The sequence below is a fragment of the Arvicola amphibius genome, chromosome 12 (assembly GCF_903992535.2).
Source record: "Arvicola amphibius chromosome 12, mArvAmp1.2, whole genome shotgun sequence".
NCBI classification, from domain to species: domain Eukaryota; kingdom Metazoa; phylum Chordata; class Mammalia; order Rodentia; family Cricetidae; genus Arvicola; species Arvicola amphibius.
The window spans coordinates 164,107,843-164,132,044 of NC_052058.2; the positions used below are offsets into that span (position 1 = coordinate 164,107,843).

At 42.3% G+C, this 24,202-nt stretch overlaps 2 protein-coding genes across 2 annotated transcripts in view; one reads left to right on the top strand and one right to left on the bottom strand.

Annotated features, from left to right (window-relative positions):
* The window catches only part of Rsf1 (remodeling and spacing factor 1), a 110,251-nt gene that overhangs the window by 21,424 nt on the left and 64,625 nt on the right, over window positions 1-24,202 (top strand). Inside the window, exon 2 of the mRNA XM_038313580.1 lies at window positions 12,870-12,961. Within this exon, the coding sequence (XP_038169508.1) occupies window positions 12,870-12,961 (92 nt within the window). The remainder of the gene's footprint in view (window positions 1-12,869; window positions 12,962-24,202) is intronic.
* On the bottom strand, window positions 1,943-2,785 carry LOC119802909 (high mobility group nucleosome-binding domain-containing protein 5-like). The gene has a single exon (XM_038314120.1). It carries the CDS (start codon window positions 2,783-2,785, stop codon window positions 1,943-1,945), a length of 843 nt encoding a protein of 280 aa, XP_038170048.1.

Genomic DNA, 24,202 nt, shown 5'->3' on the forward strand with positions numbered 1-24,202 from the left:
TGTGTTGTGTATACTTCAGCTGTGTGTGTGTGTATTCACATCTGGAGACGCTGTAGGCGTATTTTCTCCCAGTGGTTTTCACTGTGTGTGTGTGTTCACACCTGGAGACGCTGTAGGCGTATTTTCTCCCAGTGGTTTTCACTGTGTGTGTGTGTTCACACCTGGAGACGCTGTAGGCGTATTTTCTCCCAGTAGTTTTCACTGTGTGTGAGTGTGTGTGTTCACACCTGGAGACGCTGTAGGCGTATTTTCTCCCAGTAGTTTTCACTGTGTGTGTGTGTGTGTGTGTGTGTTCATACCTGGAGACGCTGTAGGCGTATTTTCTTCTAGTAGTTTTCACTGTGTGTGTGTGTGTTCACACCTGGAGACGCTGTAGGCGTATTTTCTCCCAGTAGTTTTCACTGTGTGTGTGTGTGTGTTCACACCTGGAGACGCTGTAGGCGTATTTTCTCCCAGTGGTTCTCACTGTCCTTTTTGCACATTTCAGAATCACTCTATTGAACTTTGCATGGTTTTGCACACATACACCAGTAAGATGTTTAATTTTTTTTTCTCAGAAGACTTTCTCTCCCTGATGCATTTTCACAGTAAGTCTTAAATCCCTTTCAGTAACTTTTTTTTTTAAATTTAATTTAACCTTTGAAGATAAGAGTCTCATGTAGCTCAGGTTGGCTTGAAGCTCACAACAAAGCTGAAGATGACCTCAGCATCTGGTCCTGTTTCCTCTACCTCCTAACTCTTCTCAGAGGAGCAGGGTATTCCCAGCACTCCCATGGGGACTCACAGCTGTCTGTAACTTCTGCTCCAGGGGATCCAGTGCCTTCTTCTGGCTTCCATGGACATCAGGCATGCATATGATATGCACAGACATACATAAGGGAAAACATCCACACACGTAAAATTAAAGTAAAATTAAAAAATACCGAGTTGGGGGCTGCCAACATAGAAATCTATTCATGAATAGATTTATTTATTTATTATGTGTACAGCATTCCTTCCATGTGTGCTTGCATTCCAGAAGGGGATGCCAGGTCTCATTATAGATGGCTGTGAGCTACCATGTGGTTGCTGGGAATTGAACTCAGGATCTCTGGAAGAGCAGTCAGTGCTCTTAACCATTGAGCCATCTCTCCAGCTCCCATCAAAATATTCTTAAAAAAATGAACTCAGAAATGCTGTGAGCCATGTCTAGTGAGAAGTATCTTCATAGGTAAGGGATATAATCAGGTGGGTGATCTGTCACTGATGAGGGCTGAGGAAATGGTAGACGTGCAGATAGTAGATTTATTCTCTGCATTTTTAAGTTTTTTAAGAAGATTTTTTTTTATATTTGTAGAACTGTTTTATTATGATAAATCCAGGAAAACTTTGTGCATACACATAAAATCAAAACTGCCCTCCTGAAACAAACATTCAAATTTCTCAAAAAACAAAATTAAGATGTTATATTCTTTCCAAGCTACTAATACAGTTATATTTGGTAATGGCAATTCTAACTCTTAACATCACCTGAAAAGAGTTGACCTTCTTCATAAAAGCAACCTAGAGAACTACAGTACAGTTGTACAGACTCTTTCTTTTGAATTCTCCTAGTCTGCAAAATTATCACATATAAGAATGAAATTGAAATGCTAAGATTTAGTATATAACTTACACACAGTGAAATTCACAGTCACAAGTACATTTTGTTTTGCACTACTCTAACCACAAAGTGTACACAGGTGTCATGTTAGGTGTTTCGTCACTAGTGACCTGTGTGGTGTTCCAAGTGTACACAGGTGTCATGTCAGGTATCTCGTCACTAGTGACCTGTGTGGTGTTCCAAGACTGAATGATGCTAAAAGAGAAGCACTGCCTATAAAACATCTGGTAAAAGTTTTATCTCTTAGCATTACAACAAGAATGCACATGTTACCAAATTATGATATCACATAGGGCAGTTTTAGACAATACTCAGAGACGCCTCTTTTTCTCCATCTTGTTTCAAATCTTTGTCTTCAGCTTCTTGTTCGGCCTCCACCTTGTCTTCATCATTTCCTTCCCCTGCAGCCTCTTTTTCTTTGCCTTCCTCCTTTCTCTCTTTCCCATCAACTTTCTCCTTTCCGTCTTCCCCTCTCTGGCCTTCCTGTTCATCTTCCTTATTTTCCTCTTTGCATTTTCCACCTTCCTCTTCTTTTTCCTCTCTCTGTTCTTCAACTTCTTCCTCTTTGCCATCCCCCTCTTCTCCCGCCTTCCCATCCCCTTGCTGCTCTCTGCTGTCGTCTCCATCATCTCTGTCCTCTCTGGCGTCCTCACGTCCTGCTGCCCCTGGCTTCTCTTCCAGGACTCCGTTTTCATCTTTCACCTCCTCATCTGTACCTTTGTCCTCTTCTCCATCTTCCTCTTTCTCTGTATTTTGGATGTTTTCCTCCAGCTCATCATCTTTTCCTTCTGCTGCCACTGCTTCTTCCTTTTCTCCTCCATCTTCTTCAGCATCTTCATTCATCTCTTTGACTTCCTCTGCTTCCATCTTTTGAATGGGTGCCTCCACAACTTTGGCTTCTCCATTTTCAGCCTTGTCCATGTTGCACTCCTCCTGAACACCTTCGGGCTTGCTTTCAGGAACTGTTACAGCACCTATATCCTTGTTTTTTTCCGCTACAACATTTGTGTTCTTCATTTTCCATTGAGTTGATGTTCTTTTAGGTTTCAACTCTGGTGTAAAGGGCACAGGCACAGCAGACAGTCGGGCTGATCTTCTCTTTGGCTCCTGACTCGCATCGCTTGCAGCCTTTCTTTTGGGCATTGTTGCAGCTCTCCAGGAGATCCTTAGGTGGGAAAAATGCCTAGACCAGTCTCCGTAAAGGCGTGCGCCACTACCTGGCTTTAAGAGTATGCCTCAATGGCCCCGTATGCAGTTGAAGATCCTGATTGTACAGCTCCCAGCAACTAAAGTTGCAGCTCAGTGGGACAGAGCAGATAGTTAGCATGTACAGAGCCCTGCACAGTCTGCAGTCCTGCAAGAGAGAAAAGAGGAACAGTATTCATATAAGTGAACAGTTTAAAGTATGTAATACAGAATAGACAGGAAGGGCATGCTGGGGTTTATGCAAAATGTAGGATTGTAGGTTTAATTATCAGCAACTGCATTAGATATATTTAGTGTTAGCAAAACTTTTCAGGTCTTGTTGTCAAAGTAGGATGTGCTGAAACTGTTCTGTGGTTGTCTGAGCAGCTGCGGACATTACTAGAGGACTGAATGTAGTTATGTCTAGAACTTTGTAGATAATAAATTTGAATTTCCTGTAATTATCATGTCATAAAACACTTTACTTTTCCACTAAATCCAACTCTTTAAAAATGTGAAAAAGGCTGGGTAGTATTATACGCCTTTAATACCAGCACTCGGGAAGCAGGGGCAAGTGGATCTCTGTGAGTTCGAGGCCAGGCTGGTCTACAGAGTGAGTTCCAGGACAGCCAGTGCAGTTACACAGAGAAACCCTGTCTCCAAAATAGAGGGAAAAAAAGTGAAAATGTCTTGAGCTCAAAGACTATATGAAAAGGATTAGTTTCTTTTGCCCTGCATGAAGAAATTTACTAACTTTTGATCTAAACTAATGGTTCTCAACTTCCTGATGCTGTGACCCTTTAATATAGTTCCTCATGTTGTAATGACCAACCACAAAATTATTTTAATTGCTACTTCATTGTTGTAATTTTATTACTGTTATGAATTATAATGTAAATATCTGATATGTGACCCTTGTTGGGTCGTGACCCACAAGTTGAGAACCACTGATGTAAACATTCTTCAACAACAGCCAGTCCCATATATTTAAATTATAACTAAAATCAAATCAAAGATGGAGGTTGTCCGAGTGGATAGGATTGCAAAGCCCAAGTACATGTATTCAACTTTATACAGAAAGATACAGATAAAAAAAAAAAAAGAAAGAACGATACATGTGCAAGGCCCTGGATTCAGTCCCCGACACCACAAGAAAGGAAAGGCACATGAATGTTGAGAAAGGAATAAGAAGTGGGAATACCTTCTAATTCCAGAAGTGAGCTCGTCAGGAAGAAAGGATCATTTTCATTGATAGCAAGTTAGACATGGTGACTGTTATTGCCGGTGACATTAATATTTATATAGTACCTTGTCCAGCAAAGTAAAAGAAACAGCAAAGCAACTCTACTGTTGGTATGTTGTACTGGGGAGCACTGTCCCAGGTGCTGAAGACAGGCCCGTACATTTCATCTCTGGAATTAGTGATGCCTTTTGGTGCAGTAAGGACAGAGTGTGGTCATTCTGGGCTACTAGGAGGGACACTGTCCTGAAAGTGATGTAAAAGAATTATTTCCTAAGGAGCGTTAAATGGCCTAACCTTGAGAATGAGGTACAGTGCTTGGGATGAACAAAGCCCTGCATGCTCAAGCTAGGATGAGGTCCAGAGTCGCTAAACAAAGCATCCTTTACTCTGAGCTCTTGTTACTCGAGTCCAAGGAGCACTTTGTTGATGAAGCCACTCGGACAGCGACATTAGAGTATCTAGATTATAGCAAGGGGACAGGAAGATAATCTGGGGGACACAAGACAGGAAATGCTAAAACAGAACTAGCTTCAAGGAAATGCAGAAACAGGAGGCATGTGAAGGAATTCAAAAAAGAAGCAAAGTTGCAAGGAGGGAACCGAGCTGGTCCACAGCACACTATGCTGCGCTGCAGCCTTAACTACGAGCCGGATTTGGTGAGTCCAGAGAAAATGGGGTAAGAAAGTGGATGTGTGTTACAGTACACCCTGAGAACAAGGCTGGAGGACCATGCTCCTTGGAAGGGCCTTAAGCATGTTAGTCAATGAGTATTTATTTACATTTTTGTTACTTGTGTGGATTCATTCACTAATAAATAAAAGCACCTGCAAATTTGTTTTATGCTTTTTTAAAAAATATTTATTTTGTATACAATATTCCGTCTGTGTGTATGCCTGCAGGGCAGAAGAGCGCACCAGACCCCATTACAGATGGTTGTGAGCCACCATGTGGTTGCTGGGAATTGAACTCAGGACCTTTGGAAGAGCAGGCAATGCTCTTAACCTCTGAGCCATCTCTCCAGCCCTGTTTTATGCTTTTTTAAGAGGCCTAGTCTTCGTAAGTTACTCAGAAGAATATGTTTTCTTGTACAGAGTAGAAGTTTGAGCTGGTCGTTGTCTTTTGTGAATGTGCCCTGTGAGTGTGCTGGGACGGATGCCCTGTCACTGGGCCACGTCCCCAGCACTGTGACCAGCTTCCTTCCAGTTAGGCAGCCCAGTTTATGTCTGTCAGTGAGACGAGCAAGGACGAGTAGGTTAAGTTTGCAGCATAATTTATTACATTTATTTGTTTACTGATTGTGTGTGCATGTGCACGTCACACGCATGGCATCCATGATGCATGTGGAGGTCAGACTTTTGCAGTTGATTTTTCTCCTTCACAGCAATTGAACTCAGGTTGTCAGGGTTGGCAGCAGCCAACAGCCCTGTGTAATAAAACTTTAAAAAACTGGTCTCAGAAGGGAGGATTTTTTTCTTTTTTTGGGGGGGGTGTCAGGGTGGGGTTCAAGACAGGGTTTCTCTGCATAGTCTTGGCTGTCCTGGAACTTGATTTGTAGACCAGTCTTGAACTCACAAAAATCTACCTGCCTCTGAGTGCTGAGATTAAAGGCGTGCACCACCACCTCCCAGCTGATTTTCTCTTTAATTATTATTTTATTATTATTTGTTTTGCCCTTTTCTTTCTTTTCCTTTTGAGACAGGGTTTTCTGTGTAGCCTGCCCTGTCCTGGAGGAACTTGCTGTCGACCGTGCTTCCCTCAGACTCAGAGATCTGCTTGCCTCTCCCTCCTGAGTCCTGGGATTAAAGGCATGCACCACCCCTACCCAGCTTTCTTTAATTAATTTTATGTATATGAGTGTGCATGTTTATGTATTGTGTTTGAGCCTGGTGCTCATTGAGCTCAGAAGGTGACATTATATTCCTTGGAACTGGAATTATAGACAGTTATGACTTGCCATGTGACTGATGGGAAATCCTGGTAGGGAGGACGGAGTCAGACAGAGCCAGTGAGTTCCTTCTGTGGGCGCCTGCAGCTGAGTGTCCCCTTTGAACTACAGGACTGGTGGTGACTCTCAGATTTGTCCCAGCCACAGGTTAAGGAGCTTGTATGAGTTTCTGCCTGGGGCCTGGCTCCCAGGTGTGCAGTTAGAAATAAATACCAGTCTCCAGGCCGACACAGAACATACTTGTCCTGGAGTCCTGAGTACCAAGCGGGAAGGGTGTGTCTGCTGACAGCTTCTGCGCCTGAGGCAGGGGTTCAGTTTAGTTTGATTTATTCGTTGAACATTTTAAAAGTTGTTTATTTATGTAGAAGTTCTATGGTACTCACTAATTAACTTTTAGGTTGTAATAATGGTATTATGGTCGTTTTTATTTTATTTTTTTGAGCTAGGATCTGAGGGATGGTTTTGAATTGACCTCCTCCCACCACCCAAGTGCTGGGATTACAGATGAGTGCCCCCACACCGAGTTTTCATGCAGTGCTAGGTACTGAACCCAGGATCTTGTGTATTGCTAGTCACATTCTCTACCAACTGAACCAAATCCCTAGTCCCACGTCCCTATTGTGATTATTTTGGAAGAAGATTGAGCACCAGTCACAGTAACAAGCTAGAAGAAGGCGAAGGCGAGGCCTTCTTGAGCCATTTTTTTTGCTTTTCAGAAAACAAAAATGATTGGTTAGAAGAGCTCTTTGAAGGAAAGTTACACGAGCACATGATGGCGATTTCAATTTCAGTCTCATTATTCTAAAACTCTGCTCCCCAACAACAGCTGGGCAGTAAACAAAGCTTCTTATAACCAATCACTGTGTCTGAAATCAATGTCCTGTCATCTGTGACCAAGATAAAATAACTCTTTTTAACTCTTGAGTCGATCTCTGCTCATAGGTGTAGAAGAAATTTAAACAACCGACTTGAAGAACTGAGGAAGGGTATGAGCTGCTGTAACTTTACCATCCCAGAGGTAAACAGATGGCTCAGAGGTTAAGAGCACTGTGCTCTTCAGAAGGATCATGTGCATTGTATAACGATGTCAGATTCTCTTGAACTGGAAGCTGCAAGCTGCCATGTGGGTGCTGGGAATTGAACCCGGGTCCTCAGAAGGAGCAGTCAGTTCTCTTAACCACTGAGCCATCTCCCCAGCCCTGGCAGGGTCTTTATGACCATATATCCCAGACCTTTTCTTTTTGCCTTGGAATCTTTCACAGAAAGGGATCCGATAATAATTATGGCTAGTTAATAAGCAATGTCGTGGGAATTAGGCTATTTGGAAAATGTAGTTGACAATTAAGTAAAATTAGAGCTGGTCAGCTTATAGAAAATGATCATGTGATTTAAGATTATAATTGATACTTTTAGCCAGGCATAGTGGCACACATCTTTAATTTCAGGACTGAAGAGGCAGAAGCAGGCTAATTTCTGTGAATTGGAGGCCAGCCTCTATGACATATTAGCTACAGGAGCTGCAGCCTGAAGGAATTCTGTTCCTTGCTATTAAGGGAAACTATCTAAATCTAAAGAACTCACAGTTCAAGGTTTGAGGTAGAATTCTGCTCGCTCAAAGAGGTTGTATAGCAAGTAGCTAACTTCTCCCTTTCCTGATGTCTTCCAAACTGCCCAGCATCCTTCTCTCCAATCCCCCCTTAGGAATCCCTGCTGCACGTGGTTCCTTCTTTTTTTTTTGTTTTGTTTTTTTTTTTTTGTTTATTTACTTATTTATTTATTTATTTATTATGTACACAACATTCTGTCTGTGCGTATGTCTGCAGGCCAGAAGAGGGCACCAGACCCCACCACAGATGGCCGTGAGCCACCATGTGGTTGCTGGGAGTTGAACTCAGGACCTTTGGAAGAGCAGGCAATGCTCCCAACCTCTGAGCCATCTCTCCAGCCCCACGTGGTTCCTTCTTACCGCTTCCTGTCAGCTACTTGCTGACTCATTCTCCCGCGTGCAGGTTAATTTTGTTTAATCAAACACATATTTGAATGGTTAACAAAGGCAGTATGAAAAGATGCAACACACATCAATATTCCCCAACAGACCTTGTCTCAGAAAACCAACGAACCAACCAAACAAAATTGACACCTTACATTTGGCTTGTCCATTCGTGTCTACTAAACTAAATTAAGAACTAATAGAATTGGGGTTGGCAGGGTGGCTCAGCAGGTAAAGAAAGGTACTTGCTGGCAAGCCTGGTGAGCTGAGTTTGATCCCATTAGCCACCTGGTGGAAGGACAGGACTGACTCTGGCACACGCTTTTTCATGTGACCCCTCGTGTGCCTGTGCGCACACGTGTGTGTGTGTGTGTGTGTGAGTGCGCGCGCGCGCGTGTGCGCGCCCTAAATAAAAAGTTTATAGAATAAGTCAAACTAGAAAGCTTGGTTCTGGCTCTGGATTAAGAACTCTTGCTGCAGCCTGGCGGTGTGCACGCCTTTAATCTCAGCACTCGGGAGGCAGAGGCAGACGGATCTCTGTGAGTTCAAGGCCAGCCTGGTCTACAAGAGCTAGTTCCAGGACAGGCTCCAAAGCCACAGAGAAACTCTTGTCTTGAAAAACCAAAAACAAACAAACAAATAAATAAATAAATAAATAAGCTCTTGCTGCTGCTCCTAGGGAAGGCTGGAGTTCAGTTTTCAGTAACCATGGTGGCTGGCTCTCAGCTGCTGTAACTCAAGCTCCAATGACCTCCTTTGGACGCGGTGTACTTACACTCACATGTCCATACTCCAACACAGACACACACACAGATACATAGTCAAAATATAGCTTAGTTCCTCACTTTCCTTAGCCACTTATCTGGTACTCAGTAGCCATGTGCGGCTGAGTGGATGTGTACAGAACATGCCACCATTCTCCGGTGCTCTGTTAAGCAGCTGCTTTAGAGAGTGTGCGGTACCACACTGTGGCAGTTCTGCAAAGGATAAAGAGCGAGAGCTAAGCGTGGGCTGTACCGCTTAGCTTTCTTTCTCCCAGCTCTTTGGTTTTCCTTGTGAAGTGTTTCCCTATTGATCTGTTATTATATTCAGTGCCCTTAAAGATCATCACATTTCAGTTCTCATTGCAATCAAAACTTAAATAAATTTACTTACTATCTTAGTCGTGTTCTATTGAAGAGGTACCGACCAGAGCAACTCTGTAAAAGAAAACTGAGACTGGCTTACAGTTCGGAGCTTTAGTCCGTTGTCATGGTGGGATACAGAGACTTGCAGGCAGACGCTGGAGGAGAGGTAGCTGAGAGTTCCAAGTACAAATCCACAGGCAGCAGGAAGAGAGAAACTGGACTTGGAGTGGGTTTTTGAAGCCTCAAAGCCACCCACAGTGAGACACTTCATCCAGTTAGACCACACCTCCTATTCTTTTCACATAGTGCCACTCCCTGGGAGCCTGTGGGGCCATTTTCATTCTAATCACCCTCCATAGTTACTAAATAATGCGTTGTGAATTTTAATATAATGTGTCAGTGCTGTACTCTTCCACACTGCAGGATCACTTCCCTGTGGCTTCCCGTAGAAGAGCCAGCACCCTGATAAATTCAGTACTTATGTTTTTATACAGCTAAGTCAAAATAAACAAGACTTGTAAACAGAATGAAAACCATGCTTCTGTGTGTTGATTTTGATCTTTTAAAAGTAATGCCAACAGAATAAAAATCTTCCATGATTTCTGTATGATGTGGTGTGTGGAGGTTAGGGTTAAAAACTGGTGTCAGAGTCACCACTTGGTGCAGGCAGTTTGAACAGCAAGAACAGTCTCAGAATAAAAGACACACTGGCATTGGAAAGTCCGAGACTTGAATTCCTCAGTCATTGGAAGATGAGTACAACTCGTGAAAAGATAGGGAAATGAATGGGAAGGCTTCCACAAGGCGTGCACGTGCAGGGGCTAGGGTAGGGTTCGTGGGCTGCGAACAGACTAAAGTGGTTTGTTCCCTTTCTGGTTTGACTGTTTTTGTGTAGCCGTGACTGTTCTGGAACTTTGTAAACCAGATTAACCTCAAACCCAGAGAGATCTGCCTGCTCCTGCCTTCAGGAGTGAGCCACCCGCTTTGTCAGACCAAGGTGATCTCTGTTGAGGATTTCAGTGTGGTTGTAAGAGAAAGGGGTTGGCAGTTGGGTGGTGGTGGCACACGCCTCTAGTCCCAGCTCTCGGGAGGCAGAGGCAGGCAGATCTCTGTGAGTTTGAGGCCAGCCTGGTCTACAGAGAGAGTTCTAGCACGGCCAGGACTGTTACACAGAGAAACCCTGTCTTGAAAAACCCGAGGTGGGGGGTTGAAAGAGTGGGGCCGGGGAGAAAGGGGTTGGGAGTTAGGCTGGGGATAGCCGTCAGGACATAAGCTGAAGTCTGCAGTGCTTATGGAGCTGTAGAGACAGTGCCAGCTGCTAGCCGCGGCCTTGCCACTCTGTGTGTCCTAAGAGGGGACGAAGGGTGGCCCTAAGGTGTGGGGATAGAGACTATGGCAGCAGGCCTGCGGTGCAGTCAGTCAGAGTAAACTGAGCTCTGAATGTTTGGGGATCGTTAAAGGTGATCTTAGTTTCCAGTATCACGACAGAAATACCTCAAAAGTGTTTTGATTTTATATAGTATTTTGCCATTTCAAAATTCCAGGAGATTACCAGAGTCTTTTGATACAGATTAGAAAGTCAAGGTTCAGTGCTAAAGGACCTGACCACCCACATAGAATGGAAGGACTGAGAATTGAGCCCTCTTTGGATTTCCTTGAACTGCAAGGCCTCTTTGGTTTTCTAAGCTAGTACCTCGCTCGGCTTTCTTGACTCTGCACTACCAGGCTGGATGCGTTTTGTTGAGTTTATTTCCTACAGTGGCTCTCAGTTCTGCCCCCTGCTGTGTCTGCTGCCCCTCACGTTCAGACTGAGCTCAGGGGACTCTCGTCTTGGCAGATACTTTCTGGAGTTAACTTCAGATTTTTGCCCTGTACTCTACCTCTTAAAGGAAGCAAATGAAAACTTTCATTTTAAACTCTAATTTCCTCTAGTTCAGTCATAAACTATCTCTAAAATACAGAGCAGTCTGCTGCTTTAATGTGAGACTGTCTTCATGGTAAAGCCCCTGCCTGAAGTCTGGAGTCATTCTCTGTTGTTCTTTGGCTTTTAGCTATTTACGTGCACCTTTGTTTCTGTCTGGAGTTCTCCACTCCGTCCTTGACTATTTCGGGTTTTAGATAATTGTCTGTATTATCTGTGACTAGCCCATCCGTGGAAGACTCACTGTTGCAGGCTCAGCAAAGACCCTTAGGATTGTTAGATGAGTAAATGTTACACTTCCGAGCTGTCTCAAGCTAGTAGTCGAGAGTAAAGCTCCTGAGAGAATGAAGGACTGTAAAGATTGGGACAGCACCTCCCACTCTTGGAGAGTGTTGCGTTATTTTCTTTCTGTCTAGATACTCCTTGGCGTCAGCAAGGGCGGGTCACATGCTTAGACTAAGCCTGCCTGCTGCAAAAGAACACTTTGGGTCTAGTTTGCTTCTTTCTTCTTTCTTCTGGCTTCGGGGGAGGAGGACGGAGGAGGAGGAGGAGGAGGAGGAGGAGGAGGAGGCGGAGAGGCGGAGGGGAGAGGAAGAAGAAGATTTTCTTCATCCCCTCCCTCCTCCTCCTCCCCTCCACTCCACCCCCCCTCCCCCCCCCCCCCCTCCTCCTCCATTTGCCTTATGTGTATATTTGATTAATTGAAAAATTAGATAGGCTAACCTGGAATTTAAGTTGCTAGTGACATTTGATTTGGGAAATACAAAATTTGGCAGCATTTCTGTTCTATATTTCCCTTTGGTCTAAATAATATAATTTAAAAACAATATTTAGAGGAACTCTGGCTGTTTGCAGTAAGAACAGAGAACCTAAGGGAAGATACAGCAGTCTTTTGAAGTTTAAATAATGGTCAAAACCCAGCGAGGAAGGTCTAAGAAGGTAGAGTTCCTCTTAAAGAGGTTAAAGCTGTCTGATGGTTAGTCCTATTCAGAGAGTGGAAGATGAGTACTTTTTTTTTTTTTTGGTCTGGCAAGCAGGAGAGGAATCTTTAGGATGTCACAGAGAAGTTTAGCTGGGCAGGTAGGAGTTATACTTGAAGAACGTTTTTTAGTTTTAGTTTTTTTTTTTAAGTTTGAACACTGTTAGACTACTTTATAAAAATCTACCAATCTGAGATGTATATTCTTCAATTCTTTTCTCACTGTATCAATCTATATCTTGGTCTGGAATTCTGGAATCCAAATGCATACCATGAGGGACTCTAATGAATTTTAGTTGTTTAGTTAAGTGCTTTTATTTGATGGTATTTACTTACTGTATTACTGGGGCTCGAACCTGGCGCCCCTACATGCTAGGCAAAGTGCTTTACCCCATGCTACATCTCTAGATATAGTAAAAATAAATAAACAGCCTGGCTCTTTGGAGTGGTTTTCTGTTCACAGGAAAATGAAGCAGAAAGTTCAGAGCCATTGACTTTGCTCTTCTGCTCACCTCCCCATCCTCACCCCGTGGGGCAAGCACTGGGTGGGGCTTCTGTAACCATTAAGCTGCTATGACTTACTTTGTAGCTTACAGTCGGTTTCATTCTTACTGACAGTTTGAAATATGACTAAATTTTCAAAACTGGAATTTAGTCCTTTTCCCCTAGTTTAGGCTTTAAGGATTCAGGGATAATGAAAGAATCAGCAGCATTCTGTGTTTTAAGAAAAGATTCAGGACTGGAGGAAGTGGGTTTTTAATTTTCATTTTTTTAAGTCTTAAATGTTTGTAAATATTTTATTTTGTTGGCTAACAGAAGTTTTTCCTTCCTTTTAAGTACCAAAAGAATTGGTGGAACTCCATTTGAAGTTGATGAGGAAGATTGGCAAATCCGTTACAGCAGATAGATGGGAAAAATACTTGATTAAGGTAACTGTGCAAATTACCTTCTCTGCCGCTGAAATACTATCTCATTGAATATGAATTGATATTTGCATTTAGTAATATGCTTTTAAATTAATTTATTGGAGCTACAGAATATGACTGCTCCGTAGTATTATTGTGTATGTTTTTCTTTGGCAGCAGTTATTTTGTGAATCCGTGTTGGGAAACAACATTACATATTTAGTTTTGTTTTTTGGTTTTTTTTGGGAGAACTGTGGGGCATTCTGGATAGCCTTGTATTTAAGATACTCCTGCCTCACCACACCCAGGTAAACGGCAGCTTTATCATGCCTTGAACATGCTCAGCAGAGAACTCTTACAGTGTAGCAGTCTTAATTTCTACAGTTAGCTTTCAAAGTTGTATCTTTTTTTGTGTGGTGAGGTTTTTGTTTTGTGGTTGTTGTTTAAAACTGAAGTCTGTGCAACATAAACTGGCTTTGAACTCCCATCTCTGGGGTCCTCTGTACCTGTGACCTCAGTCCTGGGATTTTTGGAACCTGTCACCACTTCCACTTTCCACATTTTCTCTCATTCATTTTTTAAAATCAACCCAAACAAATCAAATATTTTTATTTAAATCACCCAGACGGTAGAGACAGAACCTGAATTTGTCCTGTTTTGAAAGAGAAAATCTTGAGACCAGAGAGATGGCTCATCAGTTAAGAGCACTGGCTGCTCTTCCAGATGTCCAGAGTTCAATTTCCAGCAACCACATGGTGATTCACAATCTGGTGTCCTCTTCTGGTCTGCATGTATATATGCAGAATAGTTATTTAAAAATATTTGAGGTGGGGGGAGAGAGAGAATCTTTAAAATCTATTAGGTTAGTATGAGAGAATTCTAAATTGTCTCTCAAGTCAAAAAGTCAAACGTGTAATAATTAACAAGACAACTTGGGTAATCTCAGCTGTAGGATGAATCCTACTAACAGCAGAATCATTTCCTGTGTAGCATGATCTTGAAGCTTTGTGCCCGCTAGACAGATGTTCTCCAGACTGAGTTCCATCGCCAGTCCACTTGTTCAAACCCATTGTTCAGAACCGCATGCCTAGGGAAGCCTAAGCTCTTATATGTTGTGCTTTATTTACATGTTAAGTGGAATATTTTTCCCAGAGGGAGTATTTTGACTTCTGTAACATACTAAAGTGTTAGCTTATGATTGAAAAAGATTTTTCTTGTCTACTTTATAACAAAATGCCAATCAGCTAGCGAGATGGCTTGGTGGGTAAAGGCTCCCAAGCCTGATGATCTGACTTTAGTCCCTGGGTTCTATATAGTTTAAGTCCCTGAGAGTTTTCCTCTGACCTCCCTCTCACATGGGAAACCACACAAAACAAATGAACAAATAGATGTAATATAACTTTTTTTTTTTTTTTTTGGTTTTTCGAGACAGGGTTTCTCTGGTAATATAACTTTTAACGTACTATATCATTCCTTTTTTTTTTTTTTTTTTTTTTGGCACGGAGATGTGTATGATTATAGGGTGCTGTGGAAAGAGGATTCATTATAGATAAGAACTCTTGTTTTTATAATAAACACCATATATACTGTTTAGGTTCTCTTTGTTTCATTATTTACCACTCCGGATTACGTGACAGGAAACGATGAATAGAATCAGTTCATTTTTTTTTTAATAAAATTTCAAAGATCACTTCTGTCATCTTCTTTTGGCTGCAGTGGTCAAAACTCTGACCAAAGCCAATGGGGGAAGGAACATAGGCTTCCAACTCTAGGTTTGTCTAACTTTTGAAAAAAAATCAATATAAAATATATTCATCTGGGGATGTAGATCAGTGGGTAGAGTCCGGGCAAACAGAGACCCTGTGCTTAATCGATCCCAGTCACTCCAGAGGTGTGAGTAGGGGGTCACAAGACTTGAGATTGGTGCTCTGAGCTAGTTACAGGTCCACCTGGACTGCGTGAACGCCTGTCTTCCGAGCAGCAAAAGCAAAGATAGATTTTCTTCACAAGCATGCGTGCGTGCACACGCATGCACTAATTGACACATATATTTAATCTAATTTAAAAATAAATGCTAATAACAAACAGGTCAGTCAAATGGCTCAGCAGGGATCGGCACCTGCTGCCAAATTTGATGGCCCAGGTTTATTCCCAAGACACGGGATAGGAGGAGAGAACTAACTCCTTCAAGTTATCCTCACCTCCACCTGTGACCTGTGATAGGTGTGTACCCACACACATGCACACACGTACATGCATACACGAGGTAATTTTCAACGTTAAAACGTAAAATAAAGCACTGTAAAGCCGGCTTAGATTTTCAAAGATTTTATGTAATGGTCTTTCTAAAAGAAAAACTAGGTAATGTTTAATTAAATTGTTGGAAACATTAGTCTATAAATGATGAATGAATAAATTTTTAGCTATTCCAAGTGCTTTTTAAAATACCAGTAAAATCAATGTTTTTGCATTTGCAAAATGACTAACAAGTGATTTGGAGCTAAAAAGATGTTGTGATATCAGAATGCTGGTTTTAACATAATATTTAAAAGAATTATAAGGACTTAATATATTAAAGTTGTATTTAATTATTTATTTGGCTTTGTTTTTTGAGGCAGGGTCTCACTTTGCAGTCTAGCTAGGCTGGTCTTTAAGTTGCAGTCCTTCAGCATGTTGAGATTATAGGTTACTAAGCCTGGGTACAAGATTTTTTTTTAATTTCCTAGCTTTTTTTAAATGTTCTGAGATTTGGGGTAGAAGTAAGTATCTTATATTCTAATCCTGGCTCTGTTACTAACAAACTTTAGTATTTTGAATAAGTTAATATTGTAAAGAATTGACTCTGAATTGTTCTCCGGCTCTGTAGGGTGCTCAAGTAGAGGTGAGATGGTTTCGTCAGACTCTTCAGCCCTGTGATGTGGCTCTAGCTCAGACTGAGTGGAGCTGTGCTCACACACGTGAGACAGTGAACTGTGTCGGTGCACGCAGAGTTGTGCAGCCGCATCAGCACCGAGTCAGAGCAGACACTTGGTACTGCTCGTCAGTAGACCCTCCCCTGCACTTTATGGTGTAGCTTATGATATGTAAACGGAGTCATATGATATACAGTCCTCTGTGTTTGCTGTCTTTTAGTTAGTATTTTCTGCTGGTTCTGTTGTGTTTATGGTGTTATGTGGTGGCCACTATGTAGTTCCAGAACATTTTCATCACTGAGGAGACTTGTATCTCCTAAAGACTTCTACTTTCTACCATAGCCCTGGCAGTTCTTGACTGTTTCTGTAAGTCGAGTCTTAGCACACTGTTCTTACATCTGTTCTCTTCCACTTGGCTTGATGTTTGCAAGGTTCATGCATTCTTTGGCTATGTTGGTACTATTTATACTTAATGATATTCCATTTTACGGTTACGGCACATTTTATTTAATCATTTATAGGCTCATGATATTTGGCTTGCTTCCATCTTTGGCACACTTTCCAAAGTGGGCAAAAGTTGCAGTTTGAACATTTGTACAAATTTGGGGGTATACAAGTGATTTCATTTTTTTATGTAAGTACTGTGTCATGTAATAATTCTGTATTAACTTCTTGTGAACTTGCTGGACTCTTCTATGATGACTTAACCATCACTCTCTGTAGCAACACACTTACTCATTTTATAGAAACCTAGTATGTTTGTATTGCTCTAATAATTTATATGATGAACGTTCTTTTCATGTGTTCTTGCCTGCCTTTAACTTCTTTGTCCTTGCCAATTTTTTGAATTGGTCTTTTGTAGTGGTGCTGTTGTATATTTTTTGTACAATACTTTGTTTGCTTGGTTGGTTGGTTGGTTTTTCGAGACAGGGTTTCTCTGTAGCTTTGGAGCCTGTCCTGGAATTCACTCTGTAGACCAGGCTGGCCTCAGACTCACAGAGATCCACCTGCCTCTGCCTCCTGAGTGCTGGGATTAAAGGTGTGTGCCACCACCATCCTGCTCTTGCATAGTTCTGTATGTGGTTACATTTAACATATATTTATATATATGTTATATATATATATACACACATATATTGCAGTATAGGTGTTTTGTCTCATATCTATGCACCATGTGCATGCCTGGTGCTCTCAGAGGCCAGAAGAGGGCATCAGATTTCCCTGAAATAGAGTTACAGATGGTTGTGAGCTGCCATGTGGGTGCTTGGAATGGAACCCAGGTTCTCTGGAAGAACAGCTAGTGCTCTTAATTGCTGAGCTATCTCTCCAGCGTCACGTGTTTGTTTCTGAGACAGGGCATCACTATGTATCTAGGTGACCTTGTATATTGTATGTAGACCACGCTGGCCTTAACCTCACAATAGATCAGTGTTCTTCGGCCTCATGAGTGTTATGATTTAAGATGTATGCCACCGTATCTGACTGCTAACTATCCTTTTATCCTGAATACTTTTCACCTTACCACTCTGAGCCACTGTGGTATAGCTTAGTTTATGCGGTTACGACCCCTTGTCTGATTCTTCACATTCTCCCCCTTTTCACTTTGGACCACCACCCTATCCTTGAACCATTTTATCGTCTCCTAACTGGTGAAACAGGATGTGTGTGCGTGTGCATGTGCAGGTATGTATGTTCATCTATGTGTACTTAAATGGAAACCAGAGTAAGCTACTTTTAACATTCTTCTGCCTCCTTCCCTTGGGGCAGGGTTTCTCACTGAACCTGGAATTTTAGCTAAGCTTGCTGGGCAGCAGTCCCCGTCATCCTACTGTCTATAACACAGACTCATGCAGTCCAGCGCTCCTCCTCCCCCCCAGTTCTCAGCAGATGCTAGTGTTGCAGGTTTGTGTGACCACGCTTGGAATCTGAACTCAGTTCCTTAGTCCTGCACAGCAAGCTTTCTGACCCTCTGCACCATTTCTCCATCCCCAAAAGGGACTTTCTATTTTTTTTTTTTTTTTGTTTTGTTTTTTCGAGACAGGGTTTCTCTGCAGCTTTTTTTAGAGCCTGTCCTGGAACTAGCTCTTGTAGACCAGGCTGGCCTCGAACTCACAGAGATCCGCCTGCCTCTGCCTCCCGAGTGCTGGGATTAAAGGCGTGCGCCACCACCGTCCGGCAAAAGGGACTTTCTATACACAGAAAGAATACTATAAGACTTTCCAATTCAGAAATATTTCCTCTCACAAATCTACTCTGTCTTGAACCTGCCATCTTTCCCCTAAGAGTTCTTGCATATGCTCTATCTTTTGGAATTCTTTCCTGCCAACTTATTTTCCTGGCACACTCGCTTATCCCTTAAGCCTCAGCTTGGGTATTACTGTCTCCTTGAGACATTTTCCCAGGAAGATGTTCCTGAGTTTAACTCCATTTGTAGAAGCTATTGTTTGAATTTTCCCTCTGCGGACTTGGTATTAATAACTTCATTATGGAAACTATTGTATGTGTTTTGTTTTTTTCTGTGTTTTCTCTGAGACAGGGCCTCACTGGGTAGGCTCAGGGCAGAGTCCACTGCCTAAGCCTGGTGCTGAGATTACAGGAGCCAGAAGACCTGGTTCCTACTGTGTGGTTTTTATAATGAACATTCACTGTGCACTGGTGAAAACTTTGAATTTTCTTTTGTGTGATTGTAACTTTGAAACACAGATTATTCCTGTTTTGTGTATAAGTAAATTGGATTTGAGAAGCTAAAAAACTTGTATAGGTCCACATGGCTAAAAATGGCAGAGCCAGCTTTTCATTGACACCTCGGACTTGCTGACCAGGGCTTTGGTGGGACATTTGTCTTACTTCTGGACTTTCTCTTGAGTGCTTGCTTCTCTTCACCTTTAAGCAGTGATGCTAGGTTAAACAGTCATGTAGACAATTCCCGTTTTCTTGTGTTTATTCTCATTTGCAGGCGGCAGCCAGGTCTGTGGTCGTACCTGACCTTTCTTTGCTCTGTATTGTTTTTCTTTTCTGTGCGTATGTATTACTGAGAGCTGTTTCTTTCTTTGAAGTAATGGGATATCATGAAATCAAAATTCTGTTTACAGACTAAGCATCTGGCATTTCCTTACTTCCTCAGCCTAGACTCGGCAAACCACACTACTGTTACTGTTTGTTATGTCTTCTTAGTGTCTCTTTAAACAACTGTAAGACAATTGTATAGAGTGAGCAGACGCCTGTTAGGCACTGCGGGTAGCTCAGCCTTACCTGTGTATGGTACCAACAGAGAATGCAGTGGAGAGGCTCAGCAGTCATGTCACAGTGAGAAACACACAGTGAAGAAGCCCTGTGGGAATGTTCTCCCCTTGCCTTTTCCTCCCTCTCCCCCTTTCCTTTCCTTTGTGGAAAGCAGAACCAACAAGATCCTGATCCCTGATACTGGAGAGGTGTCCAGCTTTTGTTTCATGTCTTGCACTGTCTGATATGTATTGTCCCGAATTACACAGAAAAGAAGAAAACCCACAAATTTAGTCTAGTTACGTTTTACTTTTAAGATATACCCTCACAAACAAACGTGGTGAGGGAGAATTTAAACTAGCTGATCTGCTAGGACCTGTTGACTTCCTGCTTGGCTGTGGTCTTTACATTCTTTTCACTTGGCAAGCCACAGAGAAATTTATCTGTCACCGAGTTCTCTCTCATACATCCAGGGAACTCTTCCCGTTGCCCTTGGTTGTTAATGATTTCAGACAGCCTTGACGAGGGATGATAGATGCCACTGGACTAAGAAGGTGGTATCTGTGCCTGTACTTTCCTGTGGCCCTGCTCCTTCCAGCCGCTTTCAAAAGTAGCAGGGAGAGGTATTGTAAAAGAAGCTATCCCAGCTGGAGAGATGGCTTAGCTGTTAAAGCCTGGACTCACAGCCAAAACTAAAAGAGCTATCCTAGCTAGGGGCGGTGGTACACACCTTTAATTTCCGCACTTAGGACAGGCAGAGTCAGGTAGATCTCTGAGTTCAAGGCCAACCTGTTTGGTCTGCAGAGTAAGTTTTAGAACTGAACAAAGAGAAACCGTACCTTGAAAAACATACATATCTTTCTATGTACATATGTACCTAAATAAGAGACTATCTTCTTTTTTCTTTTTCTTTTCATTTTTTTATTTTTTTGAGATTTATTTTCTTATTTAATGTGTATGGGTATTTTGCCTGGTTGTATGGTTGTGTGTCATGTCTGATGCACAAGGAGGCTGGAAGAGGGCATCGGATCCCTTAGAACTGGAGGTACAGGTACAGTTCTCTCTCTCTCTCTCTCTCTCTCTCTCTCTCTCTCTCTGTAGGGGGGAAGGTTGGGGGAGATTTTATCACGGAAGTCTTCGGTGTCTAACAATGTTGAAGCCCATGATCTGTGCTCACACCTGAGGTCAGGTTGGTGTCTGTGGCCTGTGCTGTCTTCGGAGTCCATGTGGATGGTAATAAGTAAATTATTTTATAGGCTTTTATGCAAAAGGATAATGAGAAAATAACTTAATTTGGGTTAAGGCACTTGGCAGCAAGCCTGATGGTCAACACCCACCTCTACACACATTCTGGGCATAGCTGTCCTGACACAGAATAAATCAGTAAACATGTAATAGATTTCTGCTCTTCCACAAGAAGTAACCTCATTGTTTATCCCTCAGAATAAACGCAGGAGCCACAGATGGTGCATGGTTGAAACCCTAGCAGTGGGGAAGATTGAGTTCAAGGCATGAGGGTTATGAGTTGAAGGCAAGCCTGGGCTGTTCAGTGAGACTTTGTCTCAGAAAGCAACAACAACAACAAAAGAATAAATGGAAGATAAAAGTGACAATTTTTGATACTCAGTCCTTAATAGCAAATCTAGAAATTCTTTGAATGTAAATAAACTTGTTTAAAAATATGGCCTTGATATAAACAATCTCAGAACTGCCCTCTCTTCTTTCCCTGATTACTGCCTGCTGCCCTTCCCTCCCCTGCGCTGGGCACCAGCCTGGTTTGTGCCTGATAACTGTACAACCACTGAGTCACAACCGTTGCACCCCTACCTGTTGCTTTTATTCTCTGGAAGCTGTCATCCATCATTAATAAGAATTATTAAGAATTAATAAGAGGCATCGTTTGATAATTTGGTCATATTTGATGAAAATTAGATGTTTACAGCTGTGTTTCTCCAAAGTGAAGCAAGATTGTTGCTCTTAGCTTTTGTCTGTGTCTTACACTCTGTGGAGTTAAACTGAGACACACTTCACATGACAAGACTCACCTTTTACAGTACATGCTTCACTGTTCTTCTGTAAGCGCCACGGTCATCAAACTATTGCCACACTTTAATTCTGTGACATTTCTGGCCCTGGAGAGAGAGACGTAGTGTTTGTCATCCGTGGTCCTAGCCCTGCACTGCACTTCTGTCTCCATGAGTTTTCCAGTTCTGGACATTTCTTACAAAGGGAACTCTAAACCCTGGCCTCGGTGTCTGCCTGGCTCGAGTTGGTCTGAAGTCTTCAAGTCTGTGCACACTGGTGTACATTAGTGTTTACTGCCATGCCATCCAGTGTTTGCTTGCTACCACCTTTCTTTCTCTACCAGTTCCTGAACATTTAAGTTTCCTCTCATTTTGGAGGAATAATGTTGCTATGAAAATTTGTACACACGATTTCATAGGACATATATTTTCATTTGTGTGTTTCACACCTAGGAGTGAAGGGGTCATATAGTAATGTTCGTGGTTACCTTTTTTTGGTTTTTCGAGACAGGGTTTCCCCGTAGTTTCTAGAGCCTGTCCTGGAACTAGCTCTTGTAGACCATGCTGGCCTCGAACTCAGGGATCCACCTGCCTCTGCCTCCCGAGTGCTGGGATTAAAGGCGTGCGCCACCACCGCCCAGCTTCGTGTTTACCTTTTTGAGGAACTACCGAATGGCTTTCCATAGTGACTAGAGCATTTTACATTCCTCCTACACAAAAGAGAGTAAGCGACAGTTTATTCTGGAGCCGCTCTGAGTGATGGTGGCTCAGGAAGACAGGTTTAGGGTCCCCAGATTGCATGTTCAAATGTGGAAGCAGTTTCACAAGGTTTTTATGATTTCATAGAACCAAAAAGTCATAAATTGAGGCAACTTTAAAATATGTTGGTGAGGACAGAGAGGCGGGAGGAGCTATTCTACAGGCCCAAGATGCTATCTAATGCCATTTTTACCTCTTGGATTGGTAGAAGTTAGTGTAGTGATAGGTTAGTAGCTAGGGACACTTTTTATTTATTATCACGAGGTGTTAGTTCAGATACAGAAGTGGGCAGGGAGTGACTGCTTCAGAGAGCTAAACTAGCCCAGGATAAGCAGTTAGTCTCTGAGCCTACCAAATTCTGAGCTCCTCAACACTGAAGTCCCAGCTGGTCCATTAGTCTCTGCAGACACCGATTCCGCCCAGGAGTTTTGTTCACAGCCAGACACAGCTTCTTGTCAGGAGTTTTTTGTTTTTTTTTTGTTTTTTTCCTCACCACCAAAAATTTTGGGAAGTCTATTTTTTCCATATTGTTATAATGGCTGCTTGTGTTTGATAACTTTCTCCTGGTGCTGTGCTGGTGTACATGCAGTGTCATTCAGTGAGCGCCACCTTCCAGGTCATATACATGTGTATATGTAGTCATACACATAACTTCTGTGGTGCTCTGAGGAACACAGAGAGGATGGTGCGTTTGTTCTACAGCATGGGTGCTCTGTCCTCACACGGAGCAAAGCCTTCTCACGTGCTCTGTGTTAATGTAATCGCGTCAGTTACTTTTCTCATCATTGTGAGATGTTCCCAAGAGGTGTAAGTTAAGGGAAGTTTTGACTTACACTTTCGGGGGTTTCAAGTCCATCATTTTAAGGAAGGCGTGGTAGCAGAAGTGGCTCAGTCCTTGTTTGCAGCTAGTCTTCTAGCTGGACCAAGAAACAGAAAATGTCCAAAGGTTTCATAAGTACACAGTACCACAAGGTGGGAACCAAGTGTTCAAACACATGGGCTTGTAGGGGATAGTTTATGTATCATACATATGAATATCAGCAAGAGTACCAGATTTATAATGAAAAAAGCAGCTGGCTCTCTTAATTCCCAAGTGTATAAGTTAATTGCTCACTAAGTAAAATTTAATTCTTGTTAAATGAAGTTGTATGAATGCCCTCAGCATACTGTAGTCAGATTGTTGGAGCCCAGCAAGTCTGTATGAATATTAGCAACAACTCGTAAAAGAAACAGCACCATAATTTTAAATAAAAATTTCCCCTTTTGTGGCATTCATTTCTTCACAAATTTACTTGAATTTTGCCCACCTTATTTATGCGTGTGGATATAGTAATGCTACGTTGTGCTTCCCGTAGTTTTCTATGTGACTGCTGTGTGACCTAAGGTGGTTTAGTGATGGATTCATAGTAGCATTCTTATTGCTTAATTCCTGCTGAACTGAGAATGGCAGAACACAATATGTATAGTTGATCATTCATTTACTGTAGCATTTTTATATCTTTTGACTGTATCTATTACATTAAATAGTATTTTTAAACTACAATTTGCAAAATGGAACATGTATCCTACTTCATACCTCAGAATGGTTCAATAATGTAAGGCCTAAATCCATAAAACTCTTAGGGGAAATCTTTGTGATCTCAGCTGTGATACTAAAAGTATAGGCAACAGAAGGAAAAATAACTGGACTAGATTAAAAACATTTGTGCGCCAGAACTTTATAAAGAAAGTGAGAAAGGCCTGTAGAGTGAGCTTCTTCGTGCTGCAGATTGTGTGCCTTGCAAATCTGGGGCGTTTATTTGGGAATATATTAAGAACTCCTATTCTGGGCGCTGGTGGCACATGCCTTTAATTCCAGCACTCGGGAGGCAGAGGCAGGCTGATCTCTGAGTTTGAGGCCAGCCTGTTCTACAGAGCTAGTTCCAGGACAGCCAGGATTGTAACAGAGAGAAAGTGCTGGAGAGATAGCTCAGTGGTTAAAAGCACTGGCTGCTCTTCCAGAGGACCTGAGTTCAATTTCTAGTACCCACAAGGCATCTTACGGTTGTCTGTAACTCCAGTTCCAAGAGAATTGACACTCTCATATAAACATATACAGGCAAAACACCACATTAAAAAAAAAAAAAAAAAGACCTCCTAAGGGCTGAGGAGATGGGTCGGTGGGTAAGAACTTACTAAGAAAGTTTGAAGACCTGAATTTGGGTCCCCAGAATCCAAAGAAATGTCAGGTGCTTGTGGCAACCTGCCTGTGATTCCAGCCTTAATAGTGGAGACAATCCCTAGATCCAGCTGGCTAGTGAGCTAGCTATGTCAGCAGGCTCTGGGCTTGATGGAGAGACCCTGTCTTA

Coding starts and splice junctions, on each gene's coding strand:
- LOC119802909 (XM_038314120.1), bottom strand. CDS start 2,785: ATGCCCAAAAGAAAGGCTGCAAGCGATGCGAGTCAGGAGCCAAAGAGA.